This window comes from Apiospora marii (genome assembly GCF_038362585.1).
Source record: "Apiospora marii strain CBS 49790 chromosome Unknown utg000013l_segment0_segment0, whole genome shotgun sequence".
NCBI lineage: Eukaryota > Fungi > Ascomycota > Sordariomycetes > Amphisphaeriales > Apiosporaceae > Apiospora > Apiospora marii.
This window is the reverse complement of record NW_027117384.1, coordinates 2,505,708-2,531,004: the sequence shown is the minus strand read 5'-3', so window position 1 is coordinate 2,531,004 and position 25,297 is coordinate 2,505,708. Positions and strand designations below refer to the sequence as shown.

The following is a 25,297-nucleotide window of genomic DNA, read 5'->3' as shown; positions in this document are numbered from 1 at the left end:
CCAGCGAAAGCGTGCTTTTTTTTATATCTTCTAACCTATATGGAAAACCCCCCTTTTTAAAAGACGATAAGCAAAGCAGGCGCCAGCAAATATGGGCGAGTGCGATGAGAAAGGGATGAGATCAGATGTCAGATGAGAAGAAGAAAGGGGGTTTGTGTGTGTGAAAGAAGGGAATAGAGAGGGCTGTACTTCTTTTGGGGGAGATGGGGGAAAGAGGGGGATATTCGTTGAATAAACATGATAGAACTTAGAAGACATTGGAATCTATGCCAAATAAACACCCCCACAATACGCGCGGGTCGAACTGAGATGATGGACCTTGAGAACACACGGTTGAGGGGGGTGATTGCTTTGCTACTTAATCGAAATGATGGATGTCGTGATGATGCTTGATAAACACAAGTTACCTCCTATCTTATCCCCTGGAATTGGGGGAAACGTTGATACCACTTAGTTATGCCGGACTCTACGGATGAGTGGTTGTTTGAGTGCTATTGGTATAACAACGTCCAGAATGTTTATTCCGTTTTACGTAACTGTTTGCATAGTGAGTTCAGGGGTATGGCATAACCAGCTATGACAGAACAGCGAATCTGGCAGTACATGTGTTCTTGACAGTCGGAGCCGATGTAAGGTTGATGACTTGACTGGCCTGGTGCCTACATACCTTGCTACACACGTCAGCACCCATCAACATTGAACAACCACAGCACTACCATCTCCTTCCTTCACCCAACCCGTGGCAAGAAACCGTCTTCACCACGATACCTCACCAAATACCTTCAAGTGCATCGAGAAGGGGTTGGAACAATATAGGATCAGCGAAGCTAAGATGCCCAAGGCGGAGGAGCAACTGGCTGAGACTCAGGAGATGACGTTACCCGAGGCATTGTAAAGCCAGAGTCGAATTGCATAGGAGTAGGAACGCACATGAACCCAAACATAATGACATAACTTTGAGTAGTAGAACAAAACTCTCTTATTCTTCCCGTGTCACTAATAACAATACACGCAGCCTGACCGGAGTTCCGTAGTCCCCTTAAATAGCTTACATATCAGACCCCATCTACGCTCTCTAGAACTAATATAAATATATATTCAGAAATCGAATAGCAACAACCCCAGAACGCCGCCCAGAATGCCGCAAGGGGGGTATGCGCGACGGAAGAGGTTTTTTAAAAACGTGGTTTCCATATTCGTTCATACCATCAACAAGAAAACATGACGTCTCGTTTCTTCGAGCGCCCTTTAGTCCCCTGCCATGCCCGATTAACCGCGGCTCTAACTCGGTCCAGCAGCATGGTGGTCATCATCCCGAGGTCCATTGCCACCGCCGGGTCCCCCTGGGCCGTCCAGTAGCAGCGTCGGCTTGATGAAGTCCTCGTCGAGCTGTCGGAACAGAGCCTGGGGATCGTGCGTGGTTAGGAGCTGCCGGATGGCTGAGGAGGCCGTGACAGGCGCGGGGTTCCTCGCCCCCGACGTCGGGTAGGAAAAGACGGCGTCCTCTTCCTCGGATGTGCCGCCGGGCGTCAGCACGGGGCTCGACTTCCTTCGAGGTGCCTTGCGGGCCGGCGGCGGCAGATCCGACGTATCGACGTCGCTACCCAAATCCGAGTCCGTCAAGCTGTTGCTGGGGTTGAGTAAGTCGCCCCGCTCTGCATCGTCCAATGTCTTTGTACCCTTCCGACTGAGGCTTGCGGGTCGAGGGAAGGCGGACGGGGATCGAGAGCCCGACACATAACTTCCGCGCTCCGCTTGTTTCGGCCGCTTGCCGTTGGAATCGACTCGGCCCAGGGCCACAGAGCCATTTCTGGCACGTGGCGTGTAGCCAATGCCCGTCCCGGATCGTTTGTAGTACGAGCCTCCGGGGGCCGCTTCGATGTCAAACTCATCGTCACTATCCACCTCTTCCACAACGCCAGTGCGTATCCCGAGAATTTCCAGCATTCTCGCCGTCGTTCCGCCGAATATGATAACAGTCAAGACCACGACAACCAGGACGGTTGCTTTCAGCGGGTAGGAGTTTGGCCCTGTCAGTAAAGCGGCCAAAGCAACTCCGACTGCACCTCTCAGCCCAGCCCAGAACAGCATAGCCTGATAGTTATACGGCAGCTCCTCGGCAGCCTCCTGGCCCCTGCGGCGCGCGCGGTAGGCAATGACCCAGTTGATTGCTTTTGAGAGCGGGAAGACCGCCACCCATCGTGCAGCGCAAACTGAAATTACTGTGACGATAATGAGAAGGGGCTGGAACACGAGCTCGTTATCTGTGAAAAGTGACAGTCCGAGATAAATGAAAACGTAGTTTTCAGACAATTGGGAAAGCACCTGGAAAATGTATTTGGTGCTGAGCTGTGTACGTCGCGACATATTGAAGTAAGCATAATGCTTCAGTGTGATTCCACAGAACAGCAGCGACACGATACCTGTCACAAGATTAGCTTTGTAGGCCAACAGAGCCTTGACAGGTTCCTCTTACCAGACATGCCACACCCTTGGGAAAAGAAGTAGCTCGAGTAGGCAATCAGCACGATCAGGCAGCTCTCAATGTGGGGGTACCGTCTGATATATGTGAACTTCAAGATGATGGCGGTCGCTATACCGACCAAAACACCTATAGCCAAACTGACGGAGAACACCACGAGAAATTCGCCAACACCCTTCATGAAGGCGAATATGCCGTACTTAGCGGCCTCCTCGCTCTTGTAGTTCTGGGCGGTTTCGAAAATGACAATGGCAATGGCATCGTTCAGGATGGACTCGCCGAAGATGATGGTATACAGTTTCGGATCAACCTTGTAGCTGTTGAATATAGCCAGAATCGTGACGGGATCGGTGGCGGACAACGTAGCGCCAACCGAAATGGCATCGACGAAGCTCATAGAAATGGGCTCGATAGGCAGGCGAGTATAAAGAAACAGCAGGAGACCAATCACGACGGCAGACAAGAATGTCCCCGCGAAGGCGAAGGTCAGGATAGTCCCGATATTGCGGAAGAAATTGGCCTGATGCAGCTCATAGCCCGAGTTTAGAATAATGGGCGGGAGAAGCAGGTTGAAGAAGATCTGAAAGTCGAAGATGGCGAGTTCTCGAATCTCGGTGTTGGAAGTTACTCTCAGGACCAAACCGACCGTCATACCTGCATGGTAGCCATTGGTGTTAGTAGTGGCCTTCTTCCGAGCAAGGAACACCTGCTCATCCCAAGACGTACCTGCGAAGATGGAGATGACAGTCTCGTGTATAGCCTGCACCTTCTTCTGCTGCAGAATGTAGCTTGTGAAGAGGGACAGCATGAGAAGCATGATATTGATGAAGATTGCCCATGATGAGGCGACCTCCTCCTTCGTTCCCTCTCCTCCTGTTCGCGACGTTAGTTAGGGGAGGGTTCACGATAGATCGAATCGAGTTGAGCGGGGAAGTCGCACCTTCAGGATCGGTCTCGTCGGCGGCGCGCCCTGTACAGAAATAACCATGGTTAGCCGGGCTGATGCACGGTCAAGTGCACACAAAGATCGGCAGCACGGGAAGGCAACATACGGGCAAGCTCGAAAGCTGCGCCAGCTATAACAGGTAACATGGTGGACGGGTTCGCGTGCTCAGGTCGGGAATGGTTGGTGATCCAACAGTATGAGGGCCTGGGTCGATAGAGGAATTCCTGTCATTAGCAAGCGCATCAATTGGACCATGACAGCAGCATGCTAGGGCGGGTGTGTGGTGGTACTGCGTCCGCTAGTATGAGGGCGCTTTCGTTGTTTGTGGGATTTACCGATCGAGGAGCCGTGTGTGCGGTAGAAAAAAGAGGCGGGAGGAATCTTGGAATGCCAGCTATCATCAACCAGCGACGATGACTTGTTCGGAATCGGGCTTGTTGCGATTGCCTGGCCTCGAGTTGGCCAAGACAATTTGGCAGTTCGCGCAACCTACAGCCACGTAATTGTCGGTACGTACTGGGGCCCTGTAGCTGTAGCTGCCCTAACAGTTAGGTAGCTGTAGCAGCTGCCCTGCGCCCATTAATTGAATACATCCGCCCAATCACGACTGGAGCGTTTCCACTTCAACTGATGCGCTTCTCATAACTTGCTCCTTATTCAGCGCACCGCATGTCTATCGTCAGGTATATGACCTGTGCCCAGGCCTGTCGCTACTTATACGACACAATGGTGAAGTTGCACCTGACTCGATGCTTGAACGCTTCCTATGTGCAGAGAGCGCAGGCAGGTGTCATGCATCAACGATCAGTCAGGGTTACAGCGCGGCAGCGAGCTTAATCTGGCCCGAGACTTGGCAAAGATAAGAGTCCAGCCCCTTTCCTAATCCGATGTCGAATAGAATGGATGATGGTTCGACAAATATCAGGTTGGGAAACAGTACATTTTAATCATTGGATGGATGTATTGTGTTCAAAGGCAGGCCGTATTACCTGTTGAGCAATCTGCTGCCATCGACATATCTGGAGGATGTTGAGGGTACGACGGTCTGAGTGTCTGTCTTGTCTGTCTGTCTGTGCTTGCAGTGGGCAAATCGGTAGGCCGGATGGTTTAAGCTATGGCCGTGGGCCCTGTCTACAGTAACCCGAAGGGCCTGGCAAAGAATGGGCCAGGCCAGCCCTGAGAGCGAACGCCCGCCTGCCCGCCCGCAGTGGAGGAGGAGCCTTGGAGCTTCGATCCATCGTCCATCGTCGGAGCTGAAGAAGGAGTTCCCCGTTTCCGTTCCTGCAGCTAAACTCCAAGTGGCGTAGGCTCCCCGTCGGCACATCGAATGGGCCTGGAGTGCAGGACGACAACTGGAGAGCTCGACTCGGGCCTTATCAATTCGAAGATTCAAGCTGCAATACTCCAGAACATCGTCACTTCCATCTAATCAACTCTAATCCGTCCCTCTCGATAGTCTATATAATACAGCAACGTTCGGCGCTTCTTTTGGCAAAAGACTCCCTTACCGCTGATTTGTGCATCATCCTTTTGCTAGTGAATCGAAAACCTGCATGTAAACGGGTCCATCTGTGCCGCCGTTGCATAACATCATCATCGCAGTCTGTCTTTGCTTGGATGCCAATAGCCCGCGGATCCGGGGGCCCCACCTCCACCTGAGCTCCAAGTAATCTCGTGGGCATCCTGCCTCCCCCCCAAAACCCCCATCGCGTGACGCCGTTACTTCCTCTGTCAACTGCCACTGATCGATCCATCACAAGACCAACTTCTCTAGCTCCCTTTGCAAACAACATCTCGTGCCATAAGTATATACCCAAGCCAATCCGACACTAACAAACCCAATATGGTCGGTACTATCCTTTCGCGCTGAAAGTATACTACACCACCACCGCTCTCCATCTCCGCCACATCCATCGCTTGCCCGAGTAAGCATGAGTCCGTCATCGTCGAGCTCCTCGTCGTCAAGCTCTTCGTCCTCCGCCGCTGCTGCTTCGAAATCGAGAACCCCAGGATTGTTATCCACGGGCCCCGCGAAAGGCCGCCAGGCGACTTCGACCTCTAACCGTCGTCGAGACAATGTCGAACTATCGGGCAGCACCCTAGCCGCCCACGAGCCCGAGGGCGCGGAACCGCCCAACAACGAGCACTCCCCTCTCCTTTCGCCGGCCGATGCGGGGCTGCTGCGCGACGACTTCGCCGACGACCCGACGCCGACAACGACGGGACGGCACGATGACAGCGAGGAGGAGGCCCAGCGCACTAAGAGCGTCTGGTACCTGATCCTCCTGACGATCAGCATCGGTGGCCTGCAGATCGCGTGGTCCGTCGAGCTCTCCAACGGCTCGCCCTACCTGCTCTCGCTCGGCCTGAGCAAGTCCCTGATGGCCCTCGTCTGGATCGCCGGCCCCCTGACCGGTACCCTGGTCCAGCCCTACATCGGCATGCTGAGCGACAACTGTCGCATCCGCTGGGGCAAGAGGAAGCCTTTCATGGTCGGCGGTGCGATCGCGACAGCGTTGTCGCTCATGTTTCTCTCATGGACTCGGGAAATCGTCGGGGGCTTCCTTGGCTTGTTCGGCGCCGATCCGGAGTCGGATGGCGTCAAGGTGTGTATCATTGTGGTCGCGGTGGCGTGGGTGTACATTTTGGATGTCGCCATCAACACAGGTATGAATATAGTCCTATGACATCACAGCAAGATGAGAGTCTGTGTGGAACCAGTCTAACAAGCGTGCTCGTCCAGTCCAAGCTGCCATCAGGGCCTTCATTGTTGACTGCGCGCCAACACATCAACAGGGTAAGTCGGAATACATCCTTACTAGTATAAGTATAATAAACACCCCTTTCCAGAGCTAACACCCATTTCAGAAGCGGCAAACTCCATGGCCAGCAGGATCGTGGGATTCGGCAACATCCTTGGCTACTGCGCTGGGTACGTCGACCTCCCAAGGTACGTCGGGTGGCTGGGCGATACCCAGTTCAAGGTGCTCTGCGCCATTGCCAGCATCGCACTCTGCTTGACGATTTTTGTGAGCGTTGTCTTGGTCCACGAGAGGGACCCGAACCTTGATGGACCTGCTGCGAAAGGACAAGCGGGCATAATGGCCTTCTTCCACACCATCTTTACGTCGATCAAGCGATTGCCTCCTCAGATCAGGAAAGTATGCACAGTCCAGTTCTGCGCTTGGGTTGGCTTCTTCCCCATGCTGTTCTACACTTCGTCCTACATCGGGGAAATCTACATCGAGCCTTTCCTGGAGGCAAACCCCCACATGACCCCTAAGGAGCTCGACCGTCTCTACGAGGAAGCTACGCGAGTGGGTACTTTCGCCCTTCTTATTTTTGCCATCTGCAGTCTGGCTACGAATGTTTTACTTCCCTTTTTCATCGCGCCAACATACGACAGCGCCGCCATCGGCAACGCACCAGCCGAAGTGCCTGGTGTCATCGTTCACTCCGGGTCTCCCAAGAAATCATGGTTGGACTATCTGGTCATCCCCGGCTTTACCCTGCGACGGGCTTGGATGCTTTCCCACATCCTCTTTTCGGGAGCCATGTTCTGCACGGTGCTCGTCCGATCCGTCGAGGCGGCAACTGCCCTCATCGGACTTGTGGGCATCACCTGGGCGCTGACTCTATGGGCGCCGTGGGCCATCATCAGCGCCGAGATTAGTCGCCGGGACGCCGTCGCACGCCTTAGGAAGCAGCAGATGGAGGATCTTGCTCGCGGCGAGGGTTCGGGCCCGAATGCTCTCGTAGATGGAGAGCACTCGTTGCAAAATGACGAGGACACGGACAAGGCGGGCGTCATCCTGGGCATCCACAACATGGCCATTGCCTCGCCCCAGATCCTGGCGACGATCGGGTCCAGCATCATCTTCAAGATGTTCCAGAAGCCCCGCGGGGTGCCGGGCGACCACAGCATCGCCGTAGTGCTGGCGCTTGGCGGCATCTTCACGCTCATCGCGGCCTGGTTCGTGCACCTGATCAAGGACGACCTGCCGCCGGTCGAGGCGCTGGCCGGCGGCGGCGGCGGCGCCCACGAGGAGGAGGAGGGGCTGCTGGCGGCGGACAACGGCAAGAGGAGCATGGACGAGCCGCGGGCCAGCATGCAGAGAGCAGGTATTGCTAGAAGCACCAGCTTTGGGGCAGGTCTCGAGTACTAAATCTTTGCGCTCGCAGGGTAATCTACAAGGTGCGGGCGACTGTTCGTTCGGTGTCGGCGTTGGGGGGGAGGGAATGGGGCGGGCAATGGCGTTGGGACCCTCGGCGTTGGGCAATATATGACAACTTATGAAGTGGAAAGTATAGAAATACATACAGTATAACAAACAACAACGAAATAGCTTCATAAAATATATCAGGTTCAATATCTGGCAGCAAAACCCAATATCGCAACCCATCGGCTTGTTTCCCTTCGCTCCGGGTCAGTGAATGCAACCTTTCTCCAGCTGCGCCGAGAATGGTAACATTCATCAACTCCTGCGCCGCCTATTGGCCTGCCTGGCGCAGCTCCCATGTCGATCAGGAACGTCTCCCTTCCGTTTCGGGTTGATGAATCCCGGCTAAAGCCAGCCATATGTCCATATGCGCGCCGTTCTCCACAATGTAGATAGCTTATAGTAACCCCGGAGGCTCGACCCCGTGGTGTAATCATTCAATCCTACTGTAGGAGAGTCTAGCATTGCGCAACCCCCAGATGAGGTGCTTTTTGGTCCATGTCCTATGGGTGTATATATAGATAGACGTATGGAAGATCCTCTCGAGGACGGGCATGACTACTGTCACGACACGCGCCTAGTCGCCAGTCTATTGCCGACCTACTTGCCATATCCTATCGAGTCCTGATCGCTACTTTGAAAGCTGTGCTTCTTAGTTGTTGGCTGCAAGGATGAAGACACTCACACCCCTTCTCGCCCAGCTGGCCAGCGCGGCCGTCATCTGGGATGGTCGCTTCAACGACTTCAGCACCTCAGCCGATCTGAACAAGTGGTCTTGGGTGCGTCGCATCGTTTCTATCCCCCTTAACTTGATGATCTGAGACTATAAGCACCCGAAGTCGAAAGAAGTTTAGGTAGACTGGCTACTTACTATATTGTCTGCAAAAACAGGGAAACCAAGTAGGCCCCTACCAGTACTACATCCACGGCTCCGGCACCGTCGACAAGTACGTCAACCTGTCGCCCGACTACAAGAACCCCAACGACACGGCCTCGAAGCAGGGCGCCCGCTTCACGCTCGACGGCACGGCGTACTGGAACGGGCAGAACATGCGGCGGACGGAGCTGATCCCGCAGACGGCGGCGGGCATCAATAAGGGCAAGGTCTGGTACCACTTCAGCATGATGCGCAAGGAGACCAACGCGCCCTCGGTCAACCGCGAGCACCAGATCAACTTCTTCGAGTCCCACTTCACCGAGATGAAGTATGGCTGGATCTCGGGCGAGTCCGGCACGAGCAATCCCAATCTGCAGTTCATGATCTCGCAGCAGGGCAAGTGGAAGACGGAGTGGAAGGCGGGGGTCTGGCACAACGTCGCCTACGAGATTGTGAGTCTCCTTTTCTTTCTCTCCCTCTTTCCCCATCCATCCATCCCCTTAAAATGACTAGACTGAACTAAATCTGTCTGTCATCACCCCAGGACTTCTCAGCCAACACCGTCGGCTTCTGGCACTCCGAGGGCGGCGCCCCCCTGACCCAGGTAGTCAAGCCGGCCCGGGCCTCGACGTCGTCCAACGGGGCGGACTGGCACCTCGGCGTGCTCGAGCTGCCGCGCTCGGGGTACAGCGACGCCACCGAGGACTTCTACTTCTCGGGCGTCTACATCGAGGACGGCGCCATCACGACGGCCGTTGGGGGTCCGGCGGCTTGAAGCGCGAGCATGGAGGAGAAGAGGGGTGGAGGATGAGGTTGTATGTGGATTGTCGGACTAGCAGATATTAAACAGAGACATGAAAAGGGGCAGTTTCATATTTGGTGGAAGCACACCGTATGTGCTTGGCCTTCGTAAATACGCATTCAACGCCACAACAAAACTCGGGCGCAACATAGTCAATGGTCATCACAATTGTTTGCCAGAGTTGGGCGAGTTTATATCCATAAAAGTATGCTCTGTAATAGGAAATAGTCTAGTATTCCGCCCACATATTCAGTGAACGAGTGTGCCTGACGAGCAACGATGGAAAGCTAATCTTAGAACTCATGCCGTTGCTACATTATCACCTCCCCATCCATCATCAATCCATTATCCGGCAACAAGGAATGTCCAACTAGTCATTACCACCCAACAAATATCCCCTTCCCTCATTTTCCCTCTTATTTTTACTTTTCCGTCATATCCATTACCCAACCGACCCCAACCACTCCCTCTCCTCCCCCTCCCCCTTCCCTCCCTCAACAAGTCCCAATAATAGTAGCCTTCTCCCCCGGCACCGGCCCCTTACTCGCATCCCACGACGTGATGCCGGCCCAGTAAACACACCACGAGCTCCCATCGCTGCAGAACTCGTCATCGCACCGAATCGACGTCGACGTCCCCGAGACCGAGACCGAGACCCACTGCGGCGCCGGCGTGACGACCGACGAGGCGGAGGTGGTGGTGTGCTGCGTGGTGGAGGTGGTGGCGGGCGAGAAGAACGAAGAAGATGGAATCGACGAAGAGGAAGAGTCATCGGAGCCCCACTCGGTCGACGTGTAAAGCGGCGTGCCGTCCGTGCTGACCCCGATCACGATCGTCTCCGTCGCGATCTTCTCGACGGCGCGGATATTCCGGATCCGCTCGCTCAGCGTCGTCGGCGTCGACGGTCGCTTCTGGGGCGGCAGACCGGCGGCCCCGGCTCGAGGGGCGACCGGGGCTCGGTGTGCTCGGTGTGCTGGCCGCCGCGGCGGGGGCGGCGGCGGGGCACCCCCTCTCTTTCGGGGGGCCTGATGACCAATCATGGGCGGGAGGGGCAGGTGGTGGGCAACGGTGCTCATGGGCCCTACGATCGTGACCGGCGAGGACGTGACCGATGACGAAGAATAAGTGGAAGTAGAGCGCCGACGGCGGCCGCTGATAGTCGTAGTCTCCGGATCCCCGGTCCCCCCAGTAAGCGTGGCACTGCCGAACCCGCCGTCGTCCGTCTGGGAGCAACCGAACATGAACCCGTCGCAATCGGAGGCTGACGAGGTCGGAAACGACGGCGAGGAAGAAGAAGAGGAGTCGCTGTTGTAGGTAGCAGTGTACGAACACCAAACGTCCCAATCATCACAGGTAGTAGACGACGGCGACGGCGACGGCGACGAAGTCTCCGCCGTGGGCCAGTCGGTGTAAGTAGACTCAGGGCAGCTCCAGCCGTAAGGGGCACACGGATCGCTGACCTCGGACGACGTCGTAAAGAAGTCCGACGAGGACGACGCGTCGGGGTAGGGCGCCGAAGTCGACGCAGACGACCACCACGGCCACCCGTCTTCGGTCGAGGTCGAGGTCGAGGTCGCAAAAGGGCAGTCGCCCCACAACTCGCAGTCGCCTTCGTCCGAGCTCGACGACGACGACGACGACAACCAAGGCGGATAATCGGGGGTGAAGGAGCTCGACCAGTCCGGGTCGTAGGAGCTCGACCAGTCGGGCGGGGAGGGTATGCTCGTGGGCTCCTCGTCGCCGGGCATGAGGCAGGTCATGGTCATGACCTCGACTTTGGGCGGGCTGTCACGCGGCTGCAGCCGATCCGGCGCGGCGGTCTCCTTGGGGGGCATGGCCAAACCCAGGACGCCCAGGGGCAAGGCGAGCAGGAGTGGGACAAGCATGGCTGCGAGACGGACGGACGGGGGTCTACTACCTAGGGACAGGGGGCAGGCAGGGACAGGACAGGACGGGCACGTTCTCCGGTCAGGGGTTATGCTTGGCAGGGGCTACTGATAGAGCAAAGACAGAAGACGTTGCTATGAGAAACAGATGAAGAGGAGATCAAGTTCCCCGTATGGAGTTGACAGGACACGGGAATTACGTGCTGATGATCTCATATCAGGTGAGAAAGAAATCGGCCTTCTGGAGAGGGAGGCTCTGGCGGAATATAACTGTTGAGCTCCTGGGGCACAGCAATCCCCCCGGATCTCACGAGTACGTCAACATTGTCGTCAACAAGTCGAACGATGTGCTGGGCAAACAACGACCTGTGTAGCCATTAACGGTTTGCCCCACGGACAAGAGGAGTCTCGGCCCCAAGATGAGAAAAACAGATACATCAATCTGGCTTTTCCAGCCTCCTCCTTCGTGTCGTTGAAATGAAGCCGTCCGATGTCCTCTTACAGACGGAGGCACGACATCCGACTAAGGTGGAGAAGGAAGCTAAGCTCTTCACCAAGCTCAAGAGCTCTGGGTGATAGAGTGATACAAGTGAGGTCAACTGTACATCACAAGTTTCTTTGGGGCGGGTATACCTGGAAAGTGCCAATTCACGAAAATGCCCAAGATCACGTTCCTCCCCATTGCACACCATATGAACACGTAGCAGCGAGTTCCACACTGGAATAGCTAGGAGTAGCAATTCTCGGCACGATATGGAGTGAAGTTGCGAACGCGTCGCGTACTTCCGGAGAGGCAATGTACAGCGTGGCACCGCCAGCCAGAAGGCAACACCCGGTACGCAACAACAACAATACAGCTCAATGTTGCACCACAAACGGCGACACAGCATACAACTGACAAACGCAGGTCCACCATTGTCCAATCCCAGCCTCAACCCACCGAGAATAGATCTGGAGAAGCACAACTTCTGTGGAGGGGAGATATTATCCTTGCACAACATATACAGAATACCTCATACAAACAATCCGTAACGAGATTGGCCAACGGCAGGGTTCGGACGGAAGAGGAGAGAAGGCGAGACCAGGTCTTGTGTTTAGCTGGCCCGCAGAGCTCCCAGGCCGGCCTGAATATACAGAGTAAACCAGCAGCCTACGCTGGCCACCCATGCGAGGCTCCTAGCCGGAGCGAACTTCCGGTTGTCCTGCAGATGAATGTAGATGACGTTGTACAGGGCCTTTTGAGTAATCCAAGTTAGCAGTCTCATCTCATTGGGCCGAGACACCACCTGATATTGTCCTTTCAATTTTCCTTGTTTCTATTTCGAGGGCCGACTCAATCCAAAGGAAGCAGAGGATCGTCTAGATCCCCGATGAAGAAGGAAGGGGAGGACAGGGAACTGGGAGGAGAAATCCCGGGTGGTGTGTGTTACTCACTCGGCTGCCGAGATAAGCGAGACTCAGCAAGTTGACGGTGCTCACGGGCACACCGGCAATGTTGGAGGCAATGATGGCTCCAGTGAACAATGGCAAGGTCTCGTAGCCATTGGTGGCAGCATGGTGACTGCGGAGAATGCGACCCTTGGTCTAATACCCCCGATATGTTAGCGATGTAGTCTTCTTGCCCTCCTCCGCTAACCGCGTGGGCAGTAGTCAATGTCGTAGTGATGATGCATTCGTCGCTTAAAGCTGCATGGTCCATGGCCCGACCTCCTGGGAAAGGCGCACAACAAAGAGGTGATCTCTCCTACTCGTTACAATCGTAAAGAGTAGTAGATGGCGCATCGCTCCCTCGCCTGCCGTGCTCGCGATACATGATAGCTTGACAGGAATACTGTACTGGGCCGCGACTCTTCTCCTTTCCCCCGTCGGGCACCACCAGCACCAGCACCTGCTGCCACATAGCACCAGCACCAGCAACCTAGAAACAGCCCGAGGGGGGCGATCACCGGGGAGGACAAGGATGACTTACGATCTTGTCGACCTTTTCGCTCTTGGCAATGGTGTCGTGGAACTGGCGCGGGTTGGCATTATCAACCTGCTTGAGCGCCAGCATCTTGCCATACGTCTCCGCACCCACCACCATGATGTAGGCGAGAGGGATCTTTTTGGGGCCGAGGAGAGCACGGGGTTAGCCAACTGATCGTGACACAGAAGAGGGAGGACATTGACGGGAAGAGAAAGAAAGAGCCGGGGGCTACACATACGGAGAAGAACGAGTAGTTCTTGTTCAGATCCATTTTGGGTTTTGATTGGGAGTGGTCTTTGCAATGAGGGCGGCGGGTGGTTCACAGCAAGATGTCAGGTGGACTGTATATATATATGCAGGTTATTCAAAAGTTGATGTCTTAGGTGAAGTAAGCACAGCAGATAGAAAGAAGGGACGGGAATCTTTTCTGGGGAAGGCACTCGGGACTGGACGCCTACGCAATTGGAGCTTGCTCCTTCCCCCCCCATGTTTCAGCCCATTAGTACGCAGGGAAACCAATGCATATCGATAGAGGCTCATGATATGATGATGGTGTGTCGTAAACGTCACTAACGCTAATTGTGGACTAAGGCCGCTGCATCTACTGTACATTAGTATACAGTATATGGCATATTCCCGCTTCAGCGTAGCAGTGGATCGGTAAGCCATGGCCTTCTTGGGGTTCCTAATCACCCCGACCCCGATCGTGCATGTAATAGCTGTGAGGCCGTTGCATTTAATTGCTGAATGGGCGACTATTACTACCTTGAGCACGTAAGCCCGAGCTTATACTCAGCACAACATTCAAGCGTTATTATCAACAACCTATCAGCTGAAGGGGGTTATGCTGAGGGACCTGCCTGAGTGTGGTATAGCTATCGCCTTTCACGCAATTTTATTACCTGGGAACTGATAATTGCAATGCGAGTCTCGAGTTTTACTTGATTCATTTGTTTATTATGATTATGCGTACGCACGCATTCAAAAAATCGGTGGTGAGCAGTCCCGTGACGTTTGCCCATGCAACCTTCCATCGTCCCTGTGCTCCGACAATCTTCGTCCTCTTTCGTCCGTTCATCATACTTGTTATACGGCAACCTCTGGTCGCAATGCTGTGTTGTTGTGTTGTGTGGCTCCTCATCCTCCCCACCTTTCCACCTCAAGTGTACAGCGAAAAGGGTAGTACATAAAAAGCCGCAAGGAATACTCTCAAAGTTGAGCGAGTGGTGGACATGAACATCGCTCAGAAATCAAGAAGAAGAAGAAGTAGAAAATGGAAAACTCCTCGTATGCTGTACCCGTTTCCTTGCTTTCAAGAAGCGTATCCTGAAACCCGGACGCAAAAAAACAAGTGCAAAGCCCCTATATTGATACATGACGAAGCGCACAAAACTCGTGCAGAAATGTGTTTGGAAGCAGAGCTTATGAGCTTTGCGTCTTCTTGGCCTCGGCCTCGACGGCTTTCTCGGCGTTGTTTCTCGACCGCTCGTACTTCAGCGAGGTGTCGCCCTTCCACATGGTTCCCGAGAAGGTGTCCCAGAAGGTGAAGAAAGGCTGCGAGAAGTTGGTCTTGATGCCCCAGCTCTGGTGATGAATGTCGTGGTAGGCGGCGTTGTTGGCCGAGATGTGCTGCAAGGGGTCCCACGGCAGGGAATATCCACAGTGGTCGTCGACGGTCTTGATGGTGGATGCGGTGAAGAACACAATGCCCTGGCGCGCGGTCATCATAGACAGCTTGTAGGCAATACCGGCGCCCAAGGTGTCGAGCAGGAATCCCTCAAAGGGGTGGTTGTAGAGCGCTCCGTAGGCATAGGGCACGTAAAGGCGGTGGTGACGCGAGTGGAAAGTAGCTGCGTCTGGGGTTAGCGGGAGTCTTGTCAAGTCAAGCGCGTAGTTTCTACATACCGTACAACCACTTGTTCGTGTGCATGATGCGATGCAGCCAGTATTGCCAGGAATCGAGGAAGAGGAGCGCAACGCCGAATTGCACGGCCGGGATGACCATCCAGAAGATAGCCTTGGCCACAATGATCTCCCAGGCGGCGAAGGCAGGAACGGTAGACCCGTCAGGTCCGGCCAATCCGGTGGTCAGGAAGGGGTAGTGGCCGCCAGAGAGAGCACCGGCCAGCAGCGGGTGCGTGGCCGACATGCTCTTGGCCATGCTGGAGGCGTTGATACCGAGCACAGCGAGTATGGACGGGAGAGCTCTTTGTGCCAATCTTACGCGCGTCGCCCAGACGGCGACATCGTACTCCTCCTTGCCGCGGTACTCAGGGGGATCCGTCAAGCCCAGAACTGCGCCGACGCCCATCTGGATGATCTGCTGCAGGATGACATCGCGGAAGACTTCGTATCGGGAGGCGCGGTTGCGCGAGGCGATCTCGGCCGGGGTGTGCAAACGGTATTGCGGGAAGAGGTCGAAGACGTCAATAAAGTGGAAGATTCCCGACACGATCCAGTATGCGACGACGGGCGCCACGAGGGAGACGTAAAAGTCGTCGATGCCGGGGATTAAATTAGGTACTTCTGTAATTTCGTATGTAGGTAGCGGAGGCAAGGCCTCAGGTAGGGTTACGTTTGCCGCCATGACGACGTCCATCGAGAGGATAGGCCCAAGTCGCGTCGGGGGTCGGGTTGGAATGAGTGGGTGGATAGGTTCAGAAGTGGTTGATTGTGGTTGTATCAACGGGTGGGTGGACGGTGGACGGGGAAAGAGACAATTATAAAAAGTTTCGGATGCGTCGGGAAAGAAAAAAAAGGAGTGTACGACTCTATTGAAACGGCAATGGCAAAAATATGGATGAATGAGAGTAGAAGGGATTGTCGCAGCAGGGTCGGGCAGTTTTTGAGTTGTAGATGGCAAGCAATTTGGGGGTAAGCTTGCAGAGGAGGATAATGCGGATGATTAATCGGGTCAAATGCCCAATGCGATTTAATAGATGGATGCAATGCGATGCGATCGATGACTGTTGCTGTCGCTCTCCCTTTCTATCCCCGAGAGGCTCCGAGGACTGTCTCCTTTATCAATCTCGCTTGCTCGGCCCAGCCGTGCTTCCCGGACTCCGAATCAGCAGTTGCAGGCCAGCACGGAGCACAGCAATGCGAAGACGTCAGACGATGGGGTTTTATTTGTGGCACGATCCAAGGGAGATATTCATTAGGATTCGGGCTGACAGCGTGCACAATCTCACCAGTTTCACGAATTGCTTTGTTCGTTGCTATTTCTTGCTCATCAGGTACTAGGAGACGCAGTCAATGCGCGCGCTCATGAATTGAAATGAAGTCTGATGCATGGTGGCAAACTACAAGGCGTCCTCCATCTCCATGTGGATGGATTGTGTGGACTTGTGGTGCCGCATCTCGTAACCGCCAATCACTGAAGCCGACATCCACTTGGGATGAGTGAGCTTATGTAAAAAAGGATACTGGCTGGATTTCGGTATTGCTGCAATTTTCATCCAAATGATGGGTTTTATCCTCATACATTACGAGGATACGAGTTGGCCTCGACCACAGCTGCAAGCTCACGTCTTCGGGTTATTTGCACTGACTTGTAAGGCACCAAATGCGAATTGTGGATGTCCAATTGTCCAGCATTGATGCCGTAAATGCGAAGATGGGAGAGCTGTCAGATTGAGGCTGGAAATAAGACAATACCCAACACCTGCACTAATTTCTAGTCAACACTACTGTACTAGTACATCTTTGCAGTCAACATCGAATTCTGCCTTGTTGATGTGCAGTAGAGTCCGCAGCTATCCCCCCAAGCGGGCTAGACTGATTGATGTTAGGTAAGGATGCAGCATGTAGCTCTCAGCGTCTCTAGCCTCAGCAGCTCAAGACCTCAGGGTCTGGCTCAGGGAGCAAAAATCGAAAGAAGCCCTTCTATTTGCTGGCGGTTGGCCATCCAAGCCATTCACTGCTGAGCCCAGCGCAAGTCGTGCCCCACTGTAATCTTTTCTGCCAGCCCAGGCCTGCCTCCAGGTGCAAAAATTCTACTGCACATGCAGGTCTGGGCCCCCCATTTTGCAGTCCCTATGGCCTTTGAGAGAGAGCAGCCTGTGGGGTGAAAAGCCAGAAGCAGACTCTGCCCCTCATTTGGAAAAGCCGCCCCTCGTTAGACTGGATTATTTTTCCCACTTCAACGAAGCCATACCCGACCGACGGCTTTTTTCTGCTTTCCCTTCTCCTCCGTCTCCTTTGCCCATCACTCGCATACGCTCTCTTTCCGACCTCTACATTCACATCTCTCCTTCAGCACCCCAACCGTCAACATGATTATCTACACTGTAAGTCGTCCCCGTGCCCCCAAACATTTGTCGCCTTTCACGACCCTCGGCATGCTGAACCCCGCAATCTAGGATATCTTCACTGGAGCCGAGTTGATCTCGGACTCCTACGACCTGAAGGAGGTCGATGGCGTTGTCTACGAGGCCGATGCGAAGATGATCACCATTGGTGCCGTCAACGTCGGTACGTTTTTCCGCCAATCCCCCAACTACTCGCCCTTGTAAGGCTTCGCTGCTTAGCTCAATTCTAACCCCGCCGCCATCCATACAGACACTGGTGCCAACGCCTCCGCTGAGGAGGCCGATGAGGGTACCGACGACAACGAGGAGAAGAAGCTCGACATCGAGTACTCCTTCCGCCTGGTCAACCTCGGCAAGTACAACAAGAAGGACTACCTTGGTCACCTTGGCAGTAAGTAAAACCCAATCTCGACATTCCGGGGTCTTCAAGACGGGCATGTGCTAACCAGCTTCGTAGAGTACATGAAGGCCGTCGCCGCCGCCATGGCCGAGAAGGGCAAGTCTGAGGACGAGATCAACGACTTCAAGGCCAAGGCCCAGGCCTACGCCAAGAAGATCCTCCCCAACATCAAGGACTACGATTTCTACATGAGCGATAACGAGGATAACGATGTCGCCTCCGGAAAGTGCATGTAAGTTCAACCCTCACGCCGACCTGTTTTCTGTACAGCAACTAAACAACCTTTTCTCTCAGGCTTGTCTTCGTCAACTACCGCGAGGATGGCATGACCCCTTACTTCACCTTCTGGAAGCACGGCATGAACGAGATGAAGGTTTAAAAACCTTCATCCGGCGAGAAGGGGCGCATGGGAACGTGGAATATACCGGGCACAAAACCCACAACAAAAGGAACTTTGGGGTGATAGGTTTTGGAAGTTTTCGCCAATATGCGATCGCTTGTCATATAGACTTAGCCTGTCGCCAAAAGTGCCAATGACCACTTAACGAAATCTCAAGCATTGATGACTCAACCAAGCGCCGCTCAAAATTGATTTATGCCGGCTGCTGCGCATACGGATTGCTGCTGTGAGCATTGCAATATTCTCTGTGAGGCAATACGTGATCTTCTCTTGCCTGTAAGGGGCGCTCGACCGTAATGCCCAATTCAATTTCTTCCGGTCTTCCTGAAGCTTGATCCTCTACGATACTATATGCAATGCGCTTATATATAAGTAGCCAGACCCTCTAAAGTTGTTATAGACAAGAAACTTTGCGGTCAGTATTTACCCAACCATTGATTTGGTAGGATTGGTAGTATTCATCACTTGAAGGCCCCCCTCTATCATGAGCCTGTCCGGTATCTTCCCGTTCATACCCCTGTTTAGTCTAAAAGTTGGGCCTCGTGCTCATCGGCACAGGCGGAGGCGCATCATCCTCTTCCTCCGCCGCCGCAGAAGACGACCGGGGTGGCGGAGGCGGCGGCGGCATCAGCGCGGGCTTCTTCTTAGGCGGCGGTGGCGGGGGCGCCGGCTTCTTCTTGGCCACGGCGGCGGTCAGCTGGCTGCCGTAGCCGCTCATCTTGTCCATCATCCCGCTGGCTCCCGATCCCGTCCCGGACGTCTGCGCCGTGCTCTGGGCCTTGACGTTGTCGGTGCTGTGGCTGCGGTTGCTGTATTCTTCGCGCTTCTTGGAGGCCGCGGCGCTCAGCTGGCTCCCGTAGCCGCTCATTCGATCCATCATCCCGCTGGCTCCCGATCCGGTTCCGGAGGTTTGCGCCGTGCTTTGGGCTTTGGTGGTAGTGTCGGTACTACCGTTGTTGCGGTTGTTGTATTCTTCTCGCTTCTTGGACGCCGCGGCGCTCAGCTGGCTACCGTAGCCGCTCATTTTGTCCATCATTCCGCTCGCTCCTGACCCCGTTCCCGACGTTTGCGCTGTACTGTGGGCCGTTGTGTTGTCGGTGCTGTTGTTGCGGTTATTATATTCTTCCCGCTTCTTGGACGCCGCGGCACTCAGCTGGCTGCCGTAGCCTTGAAGCTGGCCCATCATGCCGCTGGCCCCTGACCCCGTCCCCGACGTCTGCGCTGTACTCTGGGCCGGGGTGTGGTTGGTAGTAGTGGTAGCAGTATTGCCTTCTGTTTGCTGAGCAGCGCCACCGGCCGGCGGCGGGGCCACCACCCCGAACTTCTGCCCCAGGCTGTTGGCGGTCCGCACCCCGCTCGCGACCTGGTCGCCGTGCCGCTGCCGGAAGTTGTTGGCCGTTCCCGCCGCGGCCCGCGCCTCGGAGAAGGAGACCGAGGACGGGTTCTTGTGGAAGTTGGACGCCGTGCGCAGGGCCGCTTGCTTCTCGGCCCAGGTCGTGCCTTGGCTGGCCGATTCCCCTGCCGCTGCTGGTGGTGGTGGTGCTGCCACTGCAGTACCAGTGGGAGGGGGAGTAGAGGATCCACCGCCTAGTTTGGAGAACCGGGCGGAAAGGTCGTTCATGTGGCCCGAGGCTTTGCTGCTGAAGCTACTGGGAGAACCGGTTCGAGGTGGCGGTGGCGGCGCGGAAGATTTGCTGCTACCGCCGATGCCGAATCCGGGGACGGAAACGCCGGCCTGGCTTAGTCTGCCGACGGCGCCTTGGTTGAGGTTTCCGGTGGTGGCGGAAGGCAGCTGGGCATGTACGGGGGAGCTGGCGCCCGAGCGCGGGGGCAGCCGAGGGGGTAGCGATGGCGGAGGACCACCAGCACCACCCCGGGATGGTGGTAAGGGCGGTGGCGCCCTTGCGGATGGGGATACATGGGGCGGTGTCTTGCCATCGCCTCCTCTTCGGCTCGGCGGGGGCGGCAGGTGCGAGGTAGACAGCCCGGTCGTGTCGACTCTGTATGGCTTCGGCGGCGGCGCCGGTTGTTGTGGTGTTTCCACGCCCTCGTCCTGCTCGGCTTGGTAGGCGGCCGCGTAACTGCCGTTGGATCCTGGCCGCGCCGGTGGTGCTGGCTTGCCTGGCACGGGCGGCGGCGGGGCTACGGTTCGTCTCGGCGGGGGTGCAAAGGAGGCCGGGTCTTTGAGGGAGGTGATCGGGGTCGCGTTATGGTTGGCTGACGATGAGGAAGGTTGGTCCCCGCCCCGTCCGAGAAGGCCAGACTGTTTGTCACATCACATAAAGTCAGCGTGTAACTTTAGAGGAACCGAAAGGGAGAGCAAACTGCTTGCTGCAGGGGTTTGGGGTAAGACGACGTACGACCTGGCCTCGCAAGGTGGTTCCCTCCTTTTCGGGATGCCACCCGTTTTTCACGATACCTTTCCAGTCCGACATGGCGAAAGCAAGAAAAAAGCTAGAGGGTTATTGTCTGCAGAAGCGAGGCATGGGGATTTGCAAGAGTTTACAAAAGGACGGTATGTACTAAAGAATAGACATTGAATATCAAGATATGCAAGCTATCAAAAGGTAATTTACAGCTACTCACTGACTGACTCGGTATTTTTTACAGTACGAACAAGCTCGAATTCAATTTGACCGTCCAAGCAACGAATTCACCCTACCCATATGCAGAGATGACGTATCATTGGGTGCTAAGCCACATGCCACATGTCAAAAGACTCCCCAAGTGTCAGCCCAGCGCAGAAGCGGGAGCAGCGGTACATGCTTTGACAGGGGTTTTCCAGGGAAGGCTCCTTAGCGACGAGGACCCCTCCCCCAAAGCTAAGAACCCAAATATTGACATTGGGTTTTAGCGAGCCAGCTCCCCAAGCAAGCAGCCGCCCGCGGAACCCGCTATTAAATTGCTGTCACACCATCAATCAATCAATCGCGCTCTACCGAGAGACGGACGCGTTATTCTGTCAAGCCATAATCGCCCCAACACCCGATCGCAAAAAGCAGATTTCCTGAACATGCCACCATGGCGGCGCCGGCCACCTCAGATACCGAGCTCGTAACTGAGCATTTCGGTTACCCCCCTGTTGTAAGTAATTGCTCGTCGATTGTACTGTGTACGCTTTCAATCGCTAATGCGCCCCATGCGCAAACCCGCAGTCTCTTATCGACGACATAATCAACAGCATCAACATCCTCGCCGAGCGCGCCCTCAACTCGGTCGAGCAGGGCCTCCTCAACCTGCCGCCCGCGACGCTGGGCTTCAAGCCCGCCCGCAAGCAGCCCGCGCTGGACCCGGAGGAGTACGCCGAGCAGGCCAAGGCGGAGATCGAGACGGGCACCCACCAGCTCGAGACCCTGCTCACCACCAACATCGACCGCAACTTTGACAAGCTCGAGCTCTACGTCCTGCGCAACATCTTCAGCGTCAAGCCCCCGGACCTCCGGAACTACATCCGCCTCACCCACTACGGCGGCCTCGATTTCTCCTCGGCGGCGGCCGAAGTCGCGGCCGTAGACGGCGAAGGGCAGCAACAACTAGCAAATGCCGCCGGCGCCGGCGGCAGCGACAAGCCGACGCTCGAGTCCATCGGCCAGCTGCGCAAGAAGCTGCGCGAGAGCATGCGGCTCAACGCGCTCCTGCACGCCGAGCAAGAGCGCAACGCGCGCCTGGTGTCGGACCTCCGCGGGCTCCTCGGCATGACCGGCGACGTCAAGACGGAAGAAACGAACAGCAGCCAGGAACCGTCCGCGGAACCCGCGCCCCTGGCGTTCCTGCACCAGAAGGTCGGCTCCCTGCGGGCCGCCGGCCCGGACACGCCCCTCAGCACGACGACGGCGTTCACGCTCTCGCAGCTGCAGGCGCTGCGGGCGCTCTCGACGTCGCTGCGCACCATGGCGCCCGATCTCGCGCCGACGCCCGACTCGACAGATGTGGAAGGAGGGGCCAATGGCGAGGAGGAGACGGGTCGGAAGACGTGGCGGCGCGAGCGGGTTAACTATGTGGAGAGTGCGACGCGGCGGCACCTCGAGCACGTGCAGGGCCTGGAGCTGGGCAAGGACGGCGAGGTGCGGGATGGCGAGTGGCAGGGCGAGGGCAGGAAGCTCGCCATGGGGGAAGTGGAGGGGTTGGAGTCGTTGGTCGGTCTCTTGGGCGGCGAGGTTGGCTCGTCTACCAATTCGAGAGGGGAACAGCAAGGAGAAGAAGAGGAGAAGAACGACGAAGCTATGGATGAATCATAAGTTTTACAAGGCATGATGGTTTTTCTGGGGGTTTCTCGCTTTGGAAATTCCGACACGATGTTACGTACGGGTCAGGTTTTTGCAAAAGACTACAATGGCGGGCGTTAGGAGTACTTTGGGAAACAAATCGCGGTTGCAAACTGCGGTCTGTTTGGTTTTGTTTATCTATATTTCGTCAAAACGACGGCGTGTACATGCCAGTGGACAGTCGTCAAATATACTTGCGTGTTCGTGGCATCAGAGCCGGGGTTGCTTCTTCTCAAAGCTGTATGCATGCTGGCGATATTGCCTGTATAGCAATTTATCAAGTTCCTCACTACGGGGCCATATGAGGATCGGGAGAAGGCTTGATAATGATGGAGCGGGCCGGCGATATACTGTTCCAACGCGGCTTGACTACTTGATGGCCTATCTATCCTGTGTTGGAGAAGGCGCCCGAAATAACCGACCCCACTACCCCACACTCCCAGTCAAGTACTATCCATATTATTAGTAAACTATCACGATAAGCCAAGGACTTGACTGGCCCGGCTTCGGCTGAGCAGTGACAGTTGAAAGACCCGGTAGTCGTGGCTTCCCTGTTAGATTGAACGCAGTAGGAATCGATTGCTCTTGAACCTTTCAAGTTCAACCGTCTTGTCAACTGTAACCGCACCAGCTCTCAGGGCTCTCCAAGTCTTTTTCTTCTATCAGAAGGATACCCATCTCCATGCTTACCTACTTGGACGGAGAAGCAAACATTTCACAGACTACATGATGATACTCTTCAGTCCGATCATCGCGGGCTGGTTGCTACTCGCCCTTGCCGCAGTCTACGTGCGGGCCTGTCTGGCGTCGCCGCTGCGCAATATTCCGGGTCCGCGCCTGTCCGTCTACACTTCATGGGTTCTCAAGTGGCACGAATTCCGCGCCCGCCGAACCAGATATATCCATCGACTGCATCTGCAGTACGGGCCCGTGGTTCGGATCGCGCCCAACGAAGTCGCCTTCGCGTCAGCCGAAGGTGTTAAGGAGATCTACTGCTCACGCGGCAGCGGCTACGACAAGACTGAGTTCTACGACTTGTTCCAGGTTTATGGGAGAAGGTGAGTGACAGATATTATAAACCCGTACTCTGACGAAATACGGGGGAAAGGAAACCAAATGCTAAATCTTTTCTATTCCCTTTCGCAGGACCATGTTCAGCACTCTGAACAAGTCAGATGTAAGTGAGGGTGAAATTGCGGCATCACGGAGTGATCCCTTAATAACCCTTGCACACACGTACAGCACGCCTTGCGGAAGCGAGTCCTGGCAGATCGATACGCCAACACAAACGTACTGCGCTCTGGTTCTATAGAGGGAATCAAGAGGCGCTCCAAGAGATTTGTCGACCGCTGCGATGACTCAGTTGGTGGAAATATCGACCTGTTTGTAAGCATTCTTTCCTCTCTCCACATCATTGTCCGTCTGTATCAGTAAAGCTGATCAAGTAAACCCTGGGCCAGATCTGTACGAAACCTTCGGTTTTGCTGTAACCGTCACCCTGCACGATACTTGGGCTGACAGCAACTCACTGCTAGGTCTCCATGATTATGCTTTTGACTGTGTCAGTCATCATCTTTTCCATCCCTACGGGTCCGATTCGCTTCGGAAAAGGGAAGACGAGAAGATCATGCGGGAGGTAACTTTTGACGATAGTCTCCAAAGTTTGTTGCCCCACGGAATGCTCCAAAGGACTGTAGGGGGGTAATGACTGACCTGCAAATAGACCGACTGCTGTCTTACTACAATCCCGGGCTTCATAGCGTAGTGGGAGGCGTCTTGGGGCTCTTCTCCAAGCCCAGGGACACCCCACTGGCGAAAAAATTCGTCTTTAACGCCACCTGGAAATACGACCCCTCCGAGTTCACCTTGCTCGACCGAATGCGGGACCGGAAATATGAACTGGAAGAGCTGGACATGGCCGCGGAGTGCACTGATCATATGGCTGCTGGGATAGATACGACTGGAGGTAAGGACATATTGTATCGTGCCCAGGTCGTTCACGGGCCATGCTAACCACATCTCAAAATCCGCACGTTCAGATGCTCTATGCTTCTTGATCTGGGAGATCTCTCAGTCGAGATCCTTGCACGTCCAGAAACGGCTGCAAGAAGAAATCCGGTCGACTCACCCAGACACCCCCTTCGACAAGCTGACGTACCTGGACGCCGTGGTGATGGAGGGACTGCGTTGCTTCCCCGCCATCCCTATGTCGCTGCCGCGGTACGTCCCGTCGGGCGGCCGCACCATCGACGGCTACTTCGTCCCTGGGGGCACCATTGTCAGCGCCCAGGCCTACTCGACGCACCGTATCGATCAAAGCGTGTTTCCGGAGCCCGATCGGTTCAACCCGGACCGCTGGCTCGAAGAGGCTGGGGATCTGGACAGAAAGCGGCTGTTCTTCGCTTTCGCCAGTGGTGGGAGGGGTTGTATTGGAAAGCAGTAGGTGTCTTTCTCTTTATCCTTCCTTTTCCCTTGCTGGCCCTGCTACCCCCTTTTTTGCGGATGAGCAACTAACGACTCCGGAACAGTCTGGCGCTGGCGGAGATGAAGACTCTGCTGATTGACGTCTACTCTCAATATTCAACTCGACCGGATGAGTCGATGACGGACAGGGATATGGAGATGTCGGATCAGTTGATATCCTCACAGCCCAGGGGCCAGAAGTGCTGGATGAGGTTTGCCCCTATTGAAGAGTCATCATGAGTTACCAGTCCTGCGCCCGTGAAGTGTATATAGTTATGGA

General features: G+C 55.2%; 10 protein-coding genes across 10 annotated transcripts; 5 read left to right on the top strand and 5 right to left on the bottom strand.

The window, feature by feature from the left end:
* Positions 1–1,281: 1,281 nt before the first annotated feature.
* Positions 1,282–3,574, bottom strand: PG985_015901 (sodium/hydrogen exchanger 3; the record flags this gene model as incomplete). Its single annotated transcript, XM_066835667.1, has 4 exons — positions 1,282–2,423; positions 2,477–3,355; positions 3,423–3,452; positions 3,535–3,574. 4 exons carry the CDS (start codon positions 3,572–3,574, stop codon positions 1,282–1,284), a joined length of 2,091 nt encoding a protein of 696 aa, XP_066676870.1.
* Positions 3,575–5,359: 1,785 nt separating this feature from the next.
* Positions 5,360–7,594, top strand: PG985_015900 (uncharacterized protein; the record flags this gene model as incomplete). Its single annotated transcript, XM_066835666.1, has 3 exons — positions 5,360–6,095; positions 6,172–6,225; positions 6,279–7,594. The coding sequence occupies 3 exons, from the start codon at positions 5,360–5,362 to the stop codon at positions 7,592–7,594; spliced, it is 2,106 nt and encodes a 701-aa protein (XP_066676869.1).
* A 725-nt stretch (positions 7,595–8,319) lies between these two features.
* PG985_015899 (uncharacterized protein) lies at positions 8,320–9,300 on the top strand (the record flags this gene model as incomplete). Its single annotated transcript, XM_066835665.1, has 3 exons — positions 8,320–8,427; positions 8,540–8,977; positions 9,070–9,300. 3 exons carry the CDS (start codon positions 8,320–8,322, stop codon positions 9,298–9,300), a joined length of 777 nt encoding a protein of 258 aa, XP_066676868.1.
* Positions 9,301–9,821: 521 nt separating this feature from the next.
* PG985_015898 (uncharacterized protein) lies at positions 9,822–11,213 on the bottom strand (the record flags this gene model as incomplete). The annotated part of the gene is made up of 1 exon (XM_066835664.1): positions 9,822–11,213. The coding sequence occupies one exon, from the start codon at positions 11,211–11,213 to the stop codon at positions 9,822–9,824; it is 1,392 nt and encodes a 463-aa protein (XP_066676867.1).
* A 1,094-nt stretch (positions 11,214–12,307) lies between these two features.
* Positions 12,308–13,450, bottom strand: PG985_015897 (uncharacterized protein; the record flags this gene model as incomplete). Its single annotated transcript, XM_066835663.1, has 4 exons — positions 12,308–12,448; positions 12,648–12,797; positions 13,183–13,314; positions 13,418–13,450. The coding sequence occupies 4 exons, from the start codon at positions 13,448–13,450 to the stop codon at positions 12,308–12,310; spliced, it is 456 nt and encodes a 151-aa protein (XP_066676866.1).
* Positions 13,451–14,601: 1,151 nt separating this feature from the next.
* PG985_015896 (uncharacterized protein) lies at positions 14,602–15,766 on the bottom strand (the record flags this gene model as incomplete). The annotated part of the gene is made up of 2 exons (XM_066835662.1): positions 14,602–15,029; positions 15,085–15,766. 2 exons carry the CDS (start codon positions 15,764–15,766, stop codon positions 14,602–14,604), a joined length of 1,110 nt encoding a protein of 369 aa, XP_066676865.1.
* Positions 15,767–17,453: 1,687 nt separating this feature from the next.
* Positions 17,454–18,268, top strand: PG985_015895 (uncharacterized protein; the record flags this gene model as incomplete). The annotated part of the gene is made up of 5 exons (XM_066835661.1): positions 17,454–17,468; positions 17,541–17,652; positions 17,740–17,880; positions 17,947–18,121; positions 18,184–18,268. 5 exons carry the CDS (start codon positions 17,454–17,456, stop codon positions 18,266–18,268), a joined length of 528 nt encoding a protein of 175 aa, XP_066676864.1.
* Positions 18,269–18,815: 547 nt separating this feature from the next.
* On the bottom strand, positions 18,816–20,724 carry PG985_015894 (uncharacterized protein; the record flags this gene model as incomplete). Its single annotated transcript, XM_066835660.1, has 2 exons — positions 18,816–20,552; positions 20,650–20,724. 2 exons carry the CDS (start codon positions 20,722–20,724, stop codon positions 18,816–18,818), a joined length of 1,812 nt encoding a protein of 603 aa, XP_066676863.1.
* Positions 20,725–21,310: 586 nt separating this feature from the next.
* Positions 21,311–22,527, top strand: PG985_015893 (uncharacterized protein; the record flags this gene model as incomplete). The annotated part of the gene is made up of 2 exons (XM_066835659.1): positions 21,311–21,373; positions 21,445–22,527. The coding sequence occupies 2 exons, from the start codon at positions 21,311–21,313 to the stop codon at positions 22,525–22,527; spliced, it is 1,146 nt and encodes a 381-aa protein (XP_066676862.1).
* Positions 22,528–23,283: 756 nt separating this feature from the next.
* On the top strand, positions 23,284–25,257 carry PG985_015892 (Cytochrome P450; the record flags this gene model as incomplete). The annotated part of the gene is made up of 7 exons (XM_066835658.1): positions 23,284–23,612; positions 23,701–23,731; positions 23,797–23,974; positions 24,015–24,215; positions 24,278–24,520; positions 24,594–24,993; positions 25,083–25,257. 7 exons carry the CDS (start codon positions 23,284–23,286, stop codon positions 25,255–25,257), a joined length of 1,557 nt encoding a protein of 518 aa, XP_066676861.1.
* Between the last annotated feature and the right edge of the window lie 40 nt (positions 25,258–25,297).